The sequence below is a fragment of the Chiloscyllium plagiosum genome, unplaced genomic scaffold, assembly GCF_037043375.1.
Source record: "Chiloscyllium plagiosum isolate Xiang-an unplaced genomic scaffold, Cpla_swu_hap1 HiC_scaffold_4, whole genome shotgun sequence".
NCBI classification, from domain to species: domain Eukaryota; kingdom Metazoa; phylum Chordata; class Chondrichthyes; order Orectolobiformes; family Hemiscylliidae; genus Chiloscyllium; species Chiloscyllium plagiosum.
In genome coordinates this window covers 85,867,024-85,882,554 of record NW_028270142.1, presented here as the reverse complement: position 1 = coordinate 85,882,554, position 15,531 = coordinate 85,867,024, and the positions used below count along the sequence as shown (strand labels likewise).

General features: G+C 41.1%; 1 protein-coding gene across 4 annotated transcripts in view; it reads right to left on the bottom strand.

The window, feature by feature from the left end:
* ccdc178 (coiled-coil domain containing 178) overlaps positions 1–15,531 on the bottom strand; it is a 399,216-nt gene that overhangs the window by 281,876 nt on the left and 101,809 nt on the right. For all 4 annotated transcript variants that reach the window (XM_043688275.2, XM_043688277.2, XM_087986447.1 and 1 more), the window contains one exon: positions 15,376–15,471. In XM_043688275.2, the coding sequence (XP_043544210.2) occupies positions 15,376–15,471 (96 nt within the window). The remainder of the gene's footprint in view (positions 1–15,375; positions 15,472–15,531) is intronic.

Here is a 15,531-nt window from a genome sequence, read left to right as displayed (position 1 = left end):
GAAATAGGTTGTAACACCACAAAGAGCTAAGTCTTATTGTGTGGTCAGCAGGAAGCCAAGCATTTAGATATCTACAGTCATGAGGAGAACATTATCAGCTGGAAAGTCAGCAGTCAACTGTGATGCACCTTTTAGGAAGAGACTTTAGTTTATTTACAGAGAGCTAGAGTCATCTTGAACAAAGAATTATCAGTGATCCAGTAACATATTTAATGGAGATTAAAATAGTAGAAGAAACATTTTGAAAGAAAAAAATATAAAAGCTACTGACATCAACCACAGCATGAGTTTCTGCCTGTGATTTCCTAAACTGTCAATTCCCAATATTGGTCGAAATACTACACCAAAACAAAGCAAAGTTGAATGATAATTTCCAAGAAACTAACGAGTTTGAGGAAAAACTGGCATGGGTTGAAAGTATTAAAAGATAAAGACAAATTAAAATAGGAGATAGTATGTTCTATTTTTTTCCAATCCTCACTAGTTTTGCCTGCTCTGGAGGCACCATTTAAATGGGGTGAGGATAGTTGAAGTTTACAATGAACAGGTCATCTGTTCCACCACATCACAACTTGTATTTATATAGTGCAGTTAATATATTAAAATGTCCCGATGTCCCAAGGCATCTCATAACAGCATTATTATAAATTTTGCCAGCAAGTCACAAATGTTGATATTAGGAAAGAGGTAAATTTTAAGAAAGACACAGAGGTGTTGGAATATTAGAAGAAACAATAAGCATTATTAAGACTTTCAATTTGTTTAATTTTCATGCTTGATGTATATCTTATCTTCATCTATTGGCTACAACCATAACACTTAACTGTTGACTGACAAAAGCAGTTTTTATAAACTTAATTGAGCTAGTCTCAACAAATGTTAGGAATAGAAAGTTACAAATTTCCACCACAGTGTGTGTAAAATTGCTTTCTGCCATCATTCCTGAAGAGTTTATTGCAATTTAAATATGCCCCTCATCCCGGACTCAAAACAAACAAAATAGTTCTTTCTATTTATACTATTAAATCTATTTATACTCTATTTAAATCTTAAGCATCTTAAAACAACTCAATTAGACAATCACTTATTCTTCTGTAATCAAAGAGTTCCATGTCTAATATAGCAACATATCCTCATAATTTAACCCTCTTAACTAGAATATCACTCTAGTGAATTTGTGATGCACCCTCTCCAAGGCCAACATATCCTTTTTAAAACCCAGTGCCCAGAATGAATGCAGTACTCCAACTGGAGGTTTATCATAGCTCTTGTACCCTTTGCATTCTAGACCCTTGTGAAAAAATGCCAATGTAACCTATTTATTTTTACATGTCACTTGCTCTCTAAACATGAAATTCTAAATTCTTTGATCCCATGTCAAATAAAAGATTTAATTAACTTGATCAAAATGAAGGTGTCAATTACAAGATTTTCTTGAATTAAAGAAATACAAATGTTATTATCCATTCACACTGAGAAAAAAGTATAAAATACAACATCAAACACAGGTAATAAATTTAAAAGGAGAAAGTGCATGATACAGACAGAAAGAATAAAGCCTATGCAACTGAAAAAACCTTGGGGTCCTATTGTATATTTAACCTGACACCATAATTGTTTACTTGCTGATGAGCATTTTTAATGGTGATAAACTTTGAAGATATCTTTGAGTTCTCAGTAAATGGTTGTTTCCCCAATTCACTTTTTCACTGGTTGTCTTAGATGATAAAACAGTGAGACACTAAGAAACTTCTCGCTTTGGTTGTCACAAATTCACTTTTCCTTTGTATGCTCCATTCTACCTGTCATGCCATGGCACAAATTTTATAAACCTTGCATATCCAATCTTTCACTAAACTCCAGTTGAGAAGCTGAGGCCAGCTCCAAAAAAAAAAGGTCCATTGTGCATTATTGCCAGTTATGCTACTAGAAGAAGTAGCCAATGCTGGATGACAAAGTCACGTGCCAAAAAACCTTGGAGCCAAAGATGTAGGTGAGATCAGATTAGCTAGGGCAGGCTGGCAGGTCCCAGTGCGAAGTCAAATTCAAGAAATTAGGATAAACAAGACAGTGACAAACCTTATGGGGTGTGGCCTCAGTTGCAGAGAGTTTTCTGTTCAGGAGGAAATCCCTCAACCCACAAATAGGAACCAGATGTTATGTAATGTATACCTCTTGCTGCTGGTAAAACATCTGCAGCACCAGGAAGAATCCTTTAAATGACAATAAGCTCAATAGAGGATGCACCATCCATCACCTTCCCCATCGCTGGTAAAATACCAGTGGAGGTACTGGAGCAACTAGTTACAGAACTGTACAGATACCTATATCATTCCCCATCCATATGCCAGCATATATCACCTCAAAAAGTACACTTTTAAGATCAGCAACTGGCTTTCCAGTGTGCAAGTGTCTTCTCTGGTGTTTAATCTACCCAAATCTACCCTTTTTTTTCCCATAACCTTTGATTCTTCTACTGAACAAATAACTGTATATCAGCCTTGAATATATTTAATGACCCCACCTCAACAGCCCTCTAAGGTAATAATTCCTTAGATTCACAAACTTTTAAAGGGAGAAATTTCTTCTCATCTTGTTTTAAATGTGACGTCTTATTTTGAGATTATGCCCTCAGGTCTGAGACTCTCCCATGGGCATATAAAACTTCTTAGCACACGCCCTGTGAAGTCCACTGAGCATTTTGTATGTTTAAATAAGATCATCTCTCATTCTTATACAGTCCAATGAGTACACGTAGTGATGCTGCTCCTTTAACAAAGTTATGTTTTTTTTCCAAAAGTGTTGTACGAGGCTGAGTTGCCGAGAGGTCTGGCTTGGATAGGTTTTAGGGCCAATTTGATTATAGTTAACAGATACTGTCTCAGGAAAAAAAGGCTTTCAAGTTAAAAAAAATTGTACAAAGAAAGGGGGGTGGCCAGTTCTCCCAGCTCAGCTTTTCTCTGGTTCAGTTTGAAGCTGATCAAAGAAACAGCTACATGGAAGAACGTATCCATGCTGAATCTTTCTGCCATCTCTCTCTCTCTCTCTCTCTCACAACGTCTCTCCTGCAAGACCCTGTGTTTGATTTTATCTTTTTTGCCAAGGGTGTTTGTGGGATTGTTGCAGGAATTTGGAACAGCATCATTAAGTTGGGATAATCTGTTAGGTTTTTGAATAGGTTAAGTTATTCTATATTCTGTTCTCTTTTATGGTTCATTTGGTAATCTTGCATATAAATTCTGTTTTGTTTAAAACTAAGTGATTGGGCCAGTTGCATCATTGCTGGAATATCCACTGTACATCTGCTTAAACCAACTAGAAAAATTAGAGTCTGGGCTACTTTCTTGAGATGTCTTGAGGTGGTCTAACCTGGTCCATAACATACATAGCCAATCTACTCAATCTCTCCTCAAAAGACACCTAAATCTTGTCAGGTCTGAGAGAAATTAAAGGGTTAAACTCAGGAATGTGTAAGCTAGGTAGATTAGTCACAGTAAATTGGAGTTACCGGGATAGGGTAGAGAGCCAGGTCTGGGTGGGGTGCTCTTCAGAAAATCAGTGCAGACTTGATGGGCTGAATTGTAGGATTCTATGATTCCTCTATGAGAAATTTTGTCCACTAGAAGTGACATTGAAAAATTGTATACTGACTAAATATCAGTCATTTAACAGCTAATGGTCATTGGATTGTGAGTGGTATATTTTTGAATATGTAATGTGGATTCACAGCAGGCAAGTCTTTCAACCACCCCAAGTTTGCGAAATCAGTACATTACAACTTCGAGCCATTATTCATTTTGAACTCATTTTCAAGTTAGCTATATAAACAAAGTTGCGATAAGGGACTAGAGAAAAGAAATCCTATAAACATTGAAGGGACAAGACAGAACCAGAAAATGTCAAAGTTCAAGCCATTTAGCAGCTCTTAAAAGTCTAGAAAAATTGAGGCAATAAAGAAGTGCCTGCCTCATCTGACAAGTAAAATGATAGCAATGATGGTACCATGCTAACTGTCAAAGATCACATTATTTCTACGTTTAGTACATTTGCCTTCATTTACATCTTTAAAAAAAAGAGATGTGAATTCAAAACTGGTAGACGAAAACAAAATTTGCTTCGGCATGCTTTAGATTTCCCAAAGTAACTTGAGTTTCCAATCATGTCTTGAGCAAATTAGAATTCATTTTTCTCATTAAGCTGTTGATCAAAATTTATTTTTAAACAAAATATTTTTAATGAAAATATATATTGTCAGAGTAAGAACAATACAACAGAATTGAAGGAAGGCAAATTTCATCAGTTACGTAAAAGGAGAATCAGACCTAAACAGTTACTTCAACATGCTATAAGATAATGACTGGTCTGAGACCATCTCCAATTGCTTGCAGATACATGGGAACATCGCCATTTGTAAGTTCCTCTGCCAAACCATGTACCATGCTGATTTTGAACTGTATCACTATTCTTCCACGGTCACTCGGTCAAACCCTAGCAAAATTATTGGGATTGAAGACAGACAAGTCTTCAGGTCCTGATGGCCTACATCCTGGGATCATAAAGGAGGCAGTAGCTGAGAAAGTGGATCCATTGGTTATAATATTGTAAAATTCTCTGGATGCAGGAAGGTTCCAGTGAACTGGAAAAACATTGATATAAACCCTTTCTCAAAAACAGAGGCAGAAAGTAGGAAACTACAGACCAGTCAGTTTAACGTTTTGTTGGGAAATTGTTAGAATCCATTTTTTCGGAAGTAATAATAGGACCATTGGAATGTCAAAATACAAAATACAACAGAGTCAGCATGGTTTTATGAAGGCTCAATCATGTTTGACTAATTTGTTAGAATTGTTTGTAGATACAAGTAATATGGATAATGGAGATCTTGTAAATGTAGTCTGCCTGGACTTCCAAAAGGCATTTGACAAGGTGCTGCATAAGGTAAGATCCTATGGAGTTTAGGGTAATTTATTAGCTTGGATAGAGGATTGGCTAACCAACAAAAAACAGATATTCAGAATTAATGGGTCCTTTTCTGGTCTGCAAGCTGTAACTAGTGGGGTGCCACAGGTTTGGTCCTTGGCCTCCAATTATAGTAAACCTTTTATTATCCAGCATCTATGGGACCAGGAGTGTATCAACTGATGAAAAATTCTGGAAAATCAAAAGGTCCACACAGTCAATGTAAAAACACACGCTAAATAATAGGAACGTAATGCAGGGCTTATACGTATCACTTCTGTACTTCTTTAACTGCAGAAATCACTTCAATATTAATTCAACTTTGTCTTAAATAAAACTTACTGAGAGAGAGCCTTCTCACTCACATCTTCAATTAGCTACTCAGACATTGTGTAGATTGTGTTAATTGAGGAAAAATAAGAAATTTACAAACAGATATGGAAAGGTTAGATGACTAGGCTGGGCCCAAATTTCACAGGTGAAGTTTAACATGGATAAATGTGAGATTGGAAGAATAGATAGGTAACTTATTATTTAAAAGGGCCAGAACTTCAGAGTGTTGCAGTGCAGAAGAATCTGGGTGTCCTCATGCATGACTCACAGAAAACTAGTGGGCAGGTACATCATCTCCCAAACCATCCACAACCTCATCACTTCAGAGGATCTCCCATCCACAGCCTCCAACCTCATAGTTCCCCAACCCCACACGGCCCGGTTCTACTTCTTACCCAAACTCCATAAATCTGACTGCCTCAGTTGACTGATTGCCTCCACCTGGTCCTGCCACATCAAACTCATCTACTCAAATCTTGGCTCTGTCCTGTCCCCTATGGCCCATGAACTCTCCCCCACATATGTCCAGGACACCAAACACACCCTCCACTTCCGCAATGACTTTTGATTCTCGGCCCACCAATACTTCATCTTCATCATGGACATCTAGTCCCTTACACCTCCATCCCACAAGCTGAAAGCCTAAAAGCCCTCCGTTTCTTCCTCTCCCACTAACCCAACCAGTCCCCCTCCACGACTAAAAATAAAAATAAAATAAAATAAAATTCGGATATAACGCATCATCCTCTGCCATTTCCACAACCTACAAACAGACTCCATCACTATCTGAGTTTCTGAGAGACCATTACCTCCGCGACTCCCTTGTCAGGTCCACGCCTCCCACCAATCTACCCTCCCCTCCCAGCACCTTCCCTGGCCATCGCAAGAAGTGAAAAACCTGCACCCACATCTCTCACCTCACCTCCGTCCAAGGCCGCAAAGGATCCATCCACGTCCGACAGAGATTTACCTGTACTTCCATACACGTCATCTACTGCATCCATTGCACCCAATGAGGTCTCCTCTACACTGGGGAAACAGAACACTAACATGCGGCTTGTTTCAGAGAACATCTTTAGGATACCCGCACTAACCAACCCCATTGCCCTGTGGCTGAACATTTCAACTCCCCTTCCCAACCTGCCAAGGATGTGCAGGTCCTGGGCCTTCTCCATCACTAAGCAGCAACCACCCAATGCCTGGAGGAAGAATGCCTTATCTTCTGCCTTGGGACCTTCCAACCAACTGGATTTCACGAGTTTCCCCATTTCCCCTCCCCCACCTTATCCCAGTCCCAACCTTCCAACTCAGACTTAAATGGTCCTACCTGTCCATCTTCCTTCCCACCTATCTGCTCCACCCTCCTCTCTGACCTATCACTTTCAGCCCCACCTCCATCGACTTATCACTTTCCCAACTATCTTTCCCCACCCCCAACTCCCTCCCATTTGTCTCTCAGCCCCCTTGGCCCATAAGCCACATTCCTAAGGAAAGGCTCATGCCTGAAATGTTGATTCTCCTGCTCCTCGGATGCTGTCTGACTGGCTGGGCTTTTCCAGCACCACACTCTTCGAGTCTGATCTCCAGCATCTGCAATCCTCACTTTGCCCTCCGCCAACACACTCATTCAATTGGCGGAACAGGTCCTCACCGCCAACAACTTCTCCTTCGAAAGTTCCCATTTCCTACAGACAAGAGGGGTAGCCAAGGCACCCGCATTGACCCCAGTTATGCTTACCTCTTTGTAGGATGCATGGAACAGTTCTTCTTTCGTAGCTACACCTGCACCATGCCCCACCTTTTCCTCTGCTACACCGATGACTGTATCGGCGCCACCTCACACTCCCACAAGGAGGTTGAATAGCTCATCAACTTCACCAAGACATTCCACCCTGACCTCAAGTTCACATGGACCATCTCTGACACCTCTCTCCCCTTCCTGGACCTCTCCGACTCTGTCTCTGGCGACCAACTCAACATGGACATCTATTTCAAACCTACTGACTCCCACAGCTACCTGGACTACATCTCCTCCCCGCTCCTGTAAAAATACAATTCCTTGCTCCCAACTCATCCGCCTCTGTCAGATCTGCTCCCATGAGGAGCAATTCCACTCCAGGATATCCCAGATGTCTCTATTTTAAGGACCACAATTTCCCCTCCCGTGATCAACAATGCCCTCCATCACATTCCTCCATTTCCAGTACCTCTGTCCTTGAACCCCACATCCCCCACCGCAACAAGGATTGAACCCCCCCACACACCCACCACAGGTCCTTACGCTCCACCCCACGAATCTCCAAATACAGTACATTATCCACCATCATTTTTACAACCTACAGTCAGATCTCACCACCGAAAATATATTTCCCTGCCCACCCTTAAAAGCATTCCGCAGAGACCGCTCCTTCCGTGGCTCCCTCATTAGGTCCACATTCCCCACCAACTAACCGTCTACAACCGGCACCCTCCCTTGCCGCCACACAAGGTGCAAAATATGTGCCCACACCTCCCTCCTCACCTCTGACCAAGGCCTTAAAGGATCATTTCAAAACCATTAGAGACTTACCTGCACATCCTCCCATCTCATTTACTGCATTTGCTGCTCTTAACGTGATCTCCTCTACATCAGGGAGACCAAGAGCCAGCTCACAGAGTGGTTCAGGGGATATCTCTGGTCTGCACACACCAAACAACCACACCGCTCTGCACCCAACAACTTCAACTCCTCCATCCACTCCATGCAACTCCTGGGCCCCCTCTACTGTCAAATCAAAGCCATGTGTCAATTGGAGGAAGAACACCTCATTTTCCGTCTCAGGACTCTACAACCACAAAGCATCAACACTGACTTCACCAGTTCCCAAATTTCCCCACCCCCCCACCTCATCCCAGATCCAACACTCCAACTTGGCATTGCCCTCTTGACCCGACATACCTCTCCATCTTCCTTCCCTCTGTCTGCTCCACCTCCCCATTGACCGATCACAATCACCTCCTACCTGCATCCACCTATCGTCATCCCACTTACATTCCTTCCAACCACACCCCCACCCCCATTCATCTCCCAACTCCTTTCCCCCTCCACATTCCTGATGAAGGGCTTATGCCCGAAACATTGACTCTCCTGCTCCTCAGATGCTGCCTGACCTGTTGTGCTTTTTCCAGCACCACACTTCTTCACTCTGACTCTCTAGCATCTGCAGTCCTCACTTTCTACTAGCAAGTAATAAGAAAGGCAAATGGAATTTTGGCATTTATTATTCACTGCAACTGTTATAGACACTAGTGAGACCACACCTGGTGTATTGCTCATCATTTTGGTCCCTCTACTTGAACAGGGATGTTGTTTCATTTGGGGCAGTTCAGAGGTTGATTGATTAATGGGTTGATTCTCACTGGACTGATTCCGGAGATGAGCGGGTGATCTTATGAAGAGAAATTGAACACTTCAGGCTTATACTTCTGTAGTTTTGAAGAATGAAAGGAGATCTAATTGAAATATATAAGATGACAAAGTAGACATAAAAAGGATATGAGGTAACCTAAACTGAGAGGTTATATTTTTAGAATAAGGATTAGCAGGTTCAGAACAGAGATGAGGAGAAATTACTTCTCATAGAAGGTTGCAAATCTGTAGAAATCACTACCCTAGATTGTGGTGGATGCTGGGACATTGAGTAAATTTAAGGAGGAGATAGACAGATTTTTAATTAGTTGGAGAGCTATGGAGAGTGGGCAAGAAGTAGAGTTCAAAATGAGATAAGACATGATCAAATGACGGAATAGAATCAAGGGGCTGAATTGGCTACTTCTTATGTTCCTAAATTCTAAAATGCTGGCACTCACTTCCTAACAGTATTGTGGGAGTCCCTACACATCAATGAAAGCAGTGGCTTAAGAAAGCAGCTCACTAACACCTTCTCAACAGCGATTAGGTATAGGCAAACAAAGGTACTAAACAACACTCATATCCCACTACTTATTTAAAACATTGTCTTTGAACCATTTCCCTTAATACACTGGATAACAAAATCAATCTACACATAAAATGAACTTTTGGTTTACCATCAATTGTCATTTGCAGATGAGAGTTTCAAACTCCTACACTCATTGCATGCACTCACGCTTTCTAATTTCACTCCTGAAATATCTAGCTCTATACACCTAGATTATACCCCTTAGTCTTAGATTCTCAACTGATAAAAATAGTCTCTCTAGATCAACTTTATATGTTCCCTTAGCATCTGATAAATTTAATTGAGCTCTTTAATGATAATGGATGTTGTATATTTAGACACAGTGCCACGTCACAGGTTGGTTAAAAAATTACAAATTCTTGGTTTGATGGGTCTTTGACAGCATGGATTAGGAGGTTAGCTAAAAGACAGTACACACAGAGTAGTCATGGATGGGCATCCTCTGAAGAGTTGGAAGTGGTGTTCCCCAGGGATTGGTGTTGGGACCCTTGCTTTTGTTGTTTTATATTAATACTTTGGAGATAGGTATTGAGGGTAAAATCCCTAAATTTGTAAATGATACCAAGTTGGGTAGAATCATGAATTACGAAGATGATGCTGAGTGATGTCAGCGGGACACTGATAGGGTGGCCAAATGGACTGACACATGGCAGATGAATTTCACTGCAGAGGAATGTCAGGTAATGCATTTTGATAGAAAAAACATGGAGAGATTATATATGATCAATGGTATAAATCTGAGGGAAGTACAGGAGCAGAGGAACCTCGGGGTTCATGTGCATACTTCTCTGAAGGTGGCCAGGCAAGTTGTTAAGAAGGCTTAAAGGATTGTTGGGTTTATAAATAGAGGCATTGAATATAAAAGCAGGAAGTGATGTTATATTTTTACAAATCGTTGGTCAAATCATATATGGAGTACTGTGTTCAGTTCTGGGCACCTTATTTAAGGGATGAGAGAGTGCCAAGGAGATTTGCTAGAATGATTGTATCTGTCTGTAATGACATCAGTAGTGTTACAATATGGAGTAAACCCTCCTACTTAATTTAAACTAGCAACACAGAAAATATTTACCCTATGCAATAATCTGTGAAAATTCGAGAGGTCAAGAACTATTTAAAGTAAAAATCAACAACTGTATTTCTTAAAGTATAACAGAGAATAATTAACTAACAACTATTTACAACTGCTTCCTCTAACATATCTTTTACTTTCCCTTCTATAATACTAGTCCAATAAAACCCCCGATTAAGATTTACCAAAAATCCAAATTTTCAAAACCACCCATATGTCGAATCTTCTATTTATATCTTCCACTGTCTTCTTTTCTTTTTCTTAGGGATTTCTGTTTCACAAGTTAGTGATCGATAAAGGTACCTTTAAGAGAGCTATTCTCCGGGCAGTCTGCAGATGCTGGTGGCTTGACAGTTCTCCTCCCATCTGTTCAATTTTCCCTGGTCTTATACCCCAAAGAATCGGATTGTGTCATTGGCTTTTAAGATTGTCAATATACTCAATTCAAACTTGATTGGAGTTTTTCGGGGTATAATTTAAACTGATTGGCCGAATTTGAATTTGTTTTGTCGTCTCCAGGCAACAAGCTAATTGAGTTGTTTGACTAAATGTTACATTATATCTTCTTCAGAACACTTGGTGCTGTGTCACGTAGTTCTGCAAGCTTTTAACTCTCTTAAAGGTACAGTACACCCGCATCTTCATAACAGTAGCTATACATATCAGGAAAGGACTGATATCTTTACCCTTGATAAAACTTTGACAAGATCTTGGTATTAAGGTTTATCTAGGATATAGGCCACAGAAGCAGGACATTCAGCTCAATTAGTCCATTCTAGTGTTTATGCTTCCCTTGAGCCTCCTCCCACTTTTCCTCATCCATATCTTCCATCATGAGCATCTATTCCTTTCCCCCTCAAATAGTTAAGTAGTTTCCACTTAATGCATCAAACTACTTGCTCCAAGGTGGTAACGAGTCCCACATACTCACACTTCACTGTTCAAGTTTTTTTTCTGCATTCTCTGGCATTTTTATTGATAACATATATAGCTTCTATCCCACAAAATAAAACATTCTCTCTATATCAACTCTATCAAAGCCAAAGCCTTTCATAATATTAAAAAAATCTTAATTATGTCACTCCTCAGCCTAGATTTAACAAGGGTACAGAGATCAGTCCCTTTCAGATAAATATAGTCAAATTTTCCTGCTATCATTCTTATCAATCTCTCTGTCTCCTCTCCAGTGCTTCTACACCTGTTTTAGAATATGGCTATCAGAATTCCATTGTGTACTCTAAATTTGGTCCAGCCAAGGTTTGATACAGGTTCATCTTAAATTCCCCACTTTTCAAGTCTATCCTTCTTGAAATAAAGTCATGTGCTTGTTTTTTTTATTAATGGGCCTGTTAACGTTTGGCAAAATTTCTAGTGATTGATAAATTGCTACTCCAAGATTCCATTGTACCTTTACCCTCTGGATTTGCAATCTTCTATGTGAGTGTACATCCTGCAGTTGTGTTGCAGAAAAAGCAGCATTAAATTTTCTATCCCTTATTGTTCTATTCCCATCTTTATCCAAATTGTTGCACTTCTCTATTGCCTCAAACCTTGTATTTAGATTCCTAAATTTACTTTCACCGATCCCCCTCCTCCTTTTAGTTTAAAGCTCTATTTATAAATCCAGTTACAAACTTCCCTAAATCGCTGATACCATCAGCGTTTACGTGGAACCCAACCTGTCACCATCTTTCTCTTTCTGGCCAATGTCAACTGGCTGGATGGCAGGTTTGTGATTCAGAGCTGTGTCAACAGCTGGGGTTCAGTTCCCACACTGGCTGAGGTTACCATGGAGGATTCACCTTCTCAACTTCTCCCTCACTTGATGCGTGGTGACCCTTAAGTTAAATCACCACCAGTCATCTCTCTTTTTCTTTCCCTCTATCTCTAATGAGAGAGCAGACCTATGGTCCAGGAGGACTGTGGTAACTTTATGTTTTATTTCCCATGAATCAACACTCTTCTTCACACACCAGCCTTTGAATCACACATTGAATTCTATCGACTGGTTGACACCATGCCAATTTATATGTGGCTCAGGTAGTAATCCGGAAGTTAACATCTATTAATTTAGAACCTATGTCCCCAAGTCCCTCGGGAAGACCTCAATTTTTATTTCACCTCTCTGATGGTTCTGACATGGACCACAACAGATGGATCCTCCATCTCCAGTTCTTCTCAAGTCATATGGAGATACTCTAAGTGCCCAGATCTGCAATTAACAGAACTTCTGGAATTTCCAGTCTCAGCTGAACAGAATAGTATCTAATTTCCTAACAATTATATAAATTATCACATTCCCTTTTTTCCCCACACTTGATTTGTCTCCTGCACCAAGGAACTATGGTTAGTTTCGCCAACTTCCCTGCAGTCCTGATTCAGATCCATACGGATAGCTCACCTGTAGAATAAATTCCAGGACTGAGACTTCTCCACTAATTCAAACAAGTTTTTTATACTTGCTTGACTTGCAATCACACCATCTGGCCAAGTGACCAAGCAACTTTTCCCTCCCTGGTGGAACACAGCATCTAGTTTATACTGTGCACCAGACACTTCAAGGGACTTTACAATTAATGCAATACTCTTGAAGTGAATTCTCCGTTGTAATACAGGAAATGCCAAACACAATTTTGTGGAAAGCAAACTCCCAAAAACAGTACAGTAATGACCATATAATCTGGTTTTACCATGTTGATTCTGAGATAAAAATTAGCCACCAGAGCAGAGTTTACTGTCCTGCTGTTCTTTGAAATACTGCCATGGAATATTTTCCATCCAAAAGGCTAATGGGACCTCAATTTAACATCTCTTCCAAAGAGACATCATGCCCAACAGTGCAGCACTCCAACGGAGCATCTGTATTAATTTTTGTGCTCAAGTCCTAGAGTAGAATTTGAACTTGGACCTCTGTCAATCAAAGGCAAGTTTGGTACCAACCAAATGGCAGCTAAAGATGACAACGGGAGATTTCTTTATTTCAGATGGTTGTTAATCTTTAAAATTCATTTCTCAAGACTGCAGGATGCAGACTCATTGTATATATTTAAAGTTGAGTTAGATTTTGTCAAAGAGCTATTGGAGCAGGCAGAAAAGTGGAGGTAATGCCACATTGAGGTTAGCCATGACCTTATTGAAGACCACAACAGGCTCTAGAGACCAAATAGCCTATCCAAGTCATTATTTCATATGTTGAAAAATGTGGTCCTGGAAAAACACAGCAGGCCAGGCAGCATCAAGGAGCAGGAGAATTGATATTTCAGGCATAAACCCTTCTACAGGAATGAGGCTGGTGTGCCAAGCGGGCTGAGATAAAGAGTAGGGGGGAGGGAATTTGGGGGAGGGGCGCTGGGAATACGATAGGTGGAAGGAGGTGAGGGTGATAGGCCGGAGAGGGGGTGGGGGCAGAGAGGTCGGGAAGAAGATTGCAGGTCAAGAGGGCAGTGCTGAATCTGGAGGTTGGGACTGAGATAAGGTGGGGGGAGGGGAAATGAGGAAGCTGGAGAAATCTACATTCATCCCGTGTGGTTGGAGGGTTCCTGGTTGGAGGATGAGGCACTCTTCCTCCAGGCGTCGTGTGGTCAGGGTCTGGCGATGGAGGTGGCCAAGGACCTGCATGTCCTTGGCGGAGTGGGAGGGGGATTTAAAGTGTTCAGCCACGGGGCAGTTGGGTTGGTTGGTGTGGGTGTCCCAGCGGTGTTCCCTGAAACATTCCACAAGTAGGCGGCCTGTCTCCCCAATGTAGAGGAGACCACATCGGGTGCAATGGACACAGTAAATGATGTGTGTGGAAGTGCAGGTGAATTTGCGACGGATATGGAAGGATCCGTTGGGGCCTTGGAGGGAGGTGGAGGGGGGAGAGGTGTGGGCACAAGTTTTGCACTTCTTGCGGTTGCAGGGGAAGGTGTCAGGAGTGGAGGTGGGATTGGTGGGGGGTGTGGACCTGACGAGGAAGTCGCGGAGGGAGTGGTCTCTCCGGAACGCTGATAGGGGAGGGGAGGGAAATATATCCCTGGTGGTGGGGTCTGTTTGGAGGTGGTGGAAATGACGGTGGATGATACGATGTATCCGGAGGTTGGTGGGGTGGAAGGTGAGGACCAGTGGGTTCTGTCCTGTTGGCGATTGGAGGGGCGGGGTTCAAGGGCGGAGGTGTGGGAAGTGGAGGAGATGCGGTGGAGAGCATCGTCGACCACGTCGGAGGGGAAATTGCGGTCTTTGAAGAAGGAGGCCATTTGGGTTGTTCGGTAGTGGAATTAGTCCTCCTGGGAGTAGATGCAGTGGAGGCGGAGGCAAAGGAATTGGGAATATGGGATTGCGTTTTTACAGGGGGCAGGGCGGGAGGAGGTGTAATCTAGGTAGCTGTGGGAGTCGGTCGGTTTGTAGTAAAACTGTGGGAGTCGGTTGGTTTGTATTATTTCTTATGGTCTTATATTGCTCAAATACAGCTTAATACAAATGTGGTTCCCTGGGTTGAGGTTCAGTTCAAAAATTCCCACAGGCTGAACCGATGGCACACTGGCGATAAATATCAAAGCTGTTAACAAATGAAGTGTCTCCCCGCAAGCAACAAACAGCAACAAATTTGCATCAAAAAAGCTACAGTATGCAAGAGAATGTTTAGCATGAATTGGAAAGCACCACTGGGATTTACAGTACTGAGTATAATGGCTACAAGTATATTAACTGAGGAACCTGTGAAATTGATACTTCCTCCTACACAATTACACTACAATAAATGAGTATGTTAACAGGACTTTTGAAGTAATAATCATTACAAAGTTCTGAATTGAATATATAGGTGACAAAAGTAGAGGTAAAATCTTTGAGTAGGTAGCCACACATCTTTGAAATGAGTTTCTGACTTTCATTTCAGACTTGAAGTATGAAATTCTTGAATTTTCATTGAAAAGTAAACCACAAATTAAGGTAATTTGCCAGAAAACAGAAAACTCTGCAAATTAATCAACATCTAAATGAACAATATAGCTTGATGTCACATTTATTAAACATATTTTTAAAAAAATCTCTTACTCTTTCCTTAAGTGTGTTTCTCAGCTCAGTGCAAGCTGTTGTCAGGACACTTATCTCAGTGCGTTTCTCTGTACGCCTAATTTTTAATTGCTTCAACTGCAAAAAAAAAGTCAAGGTATGCAAGTATTAGAACAACTTTTAGAAATCTAAAGTATT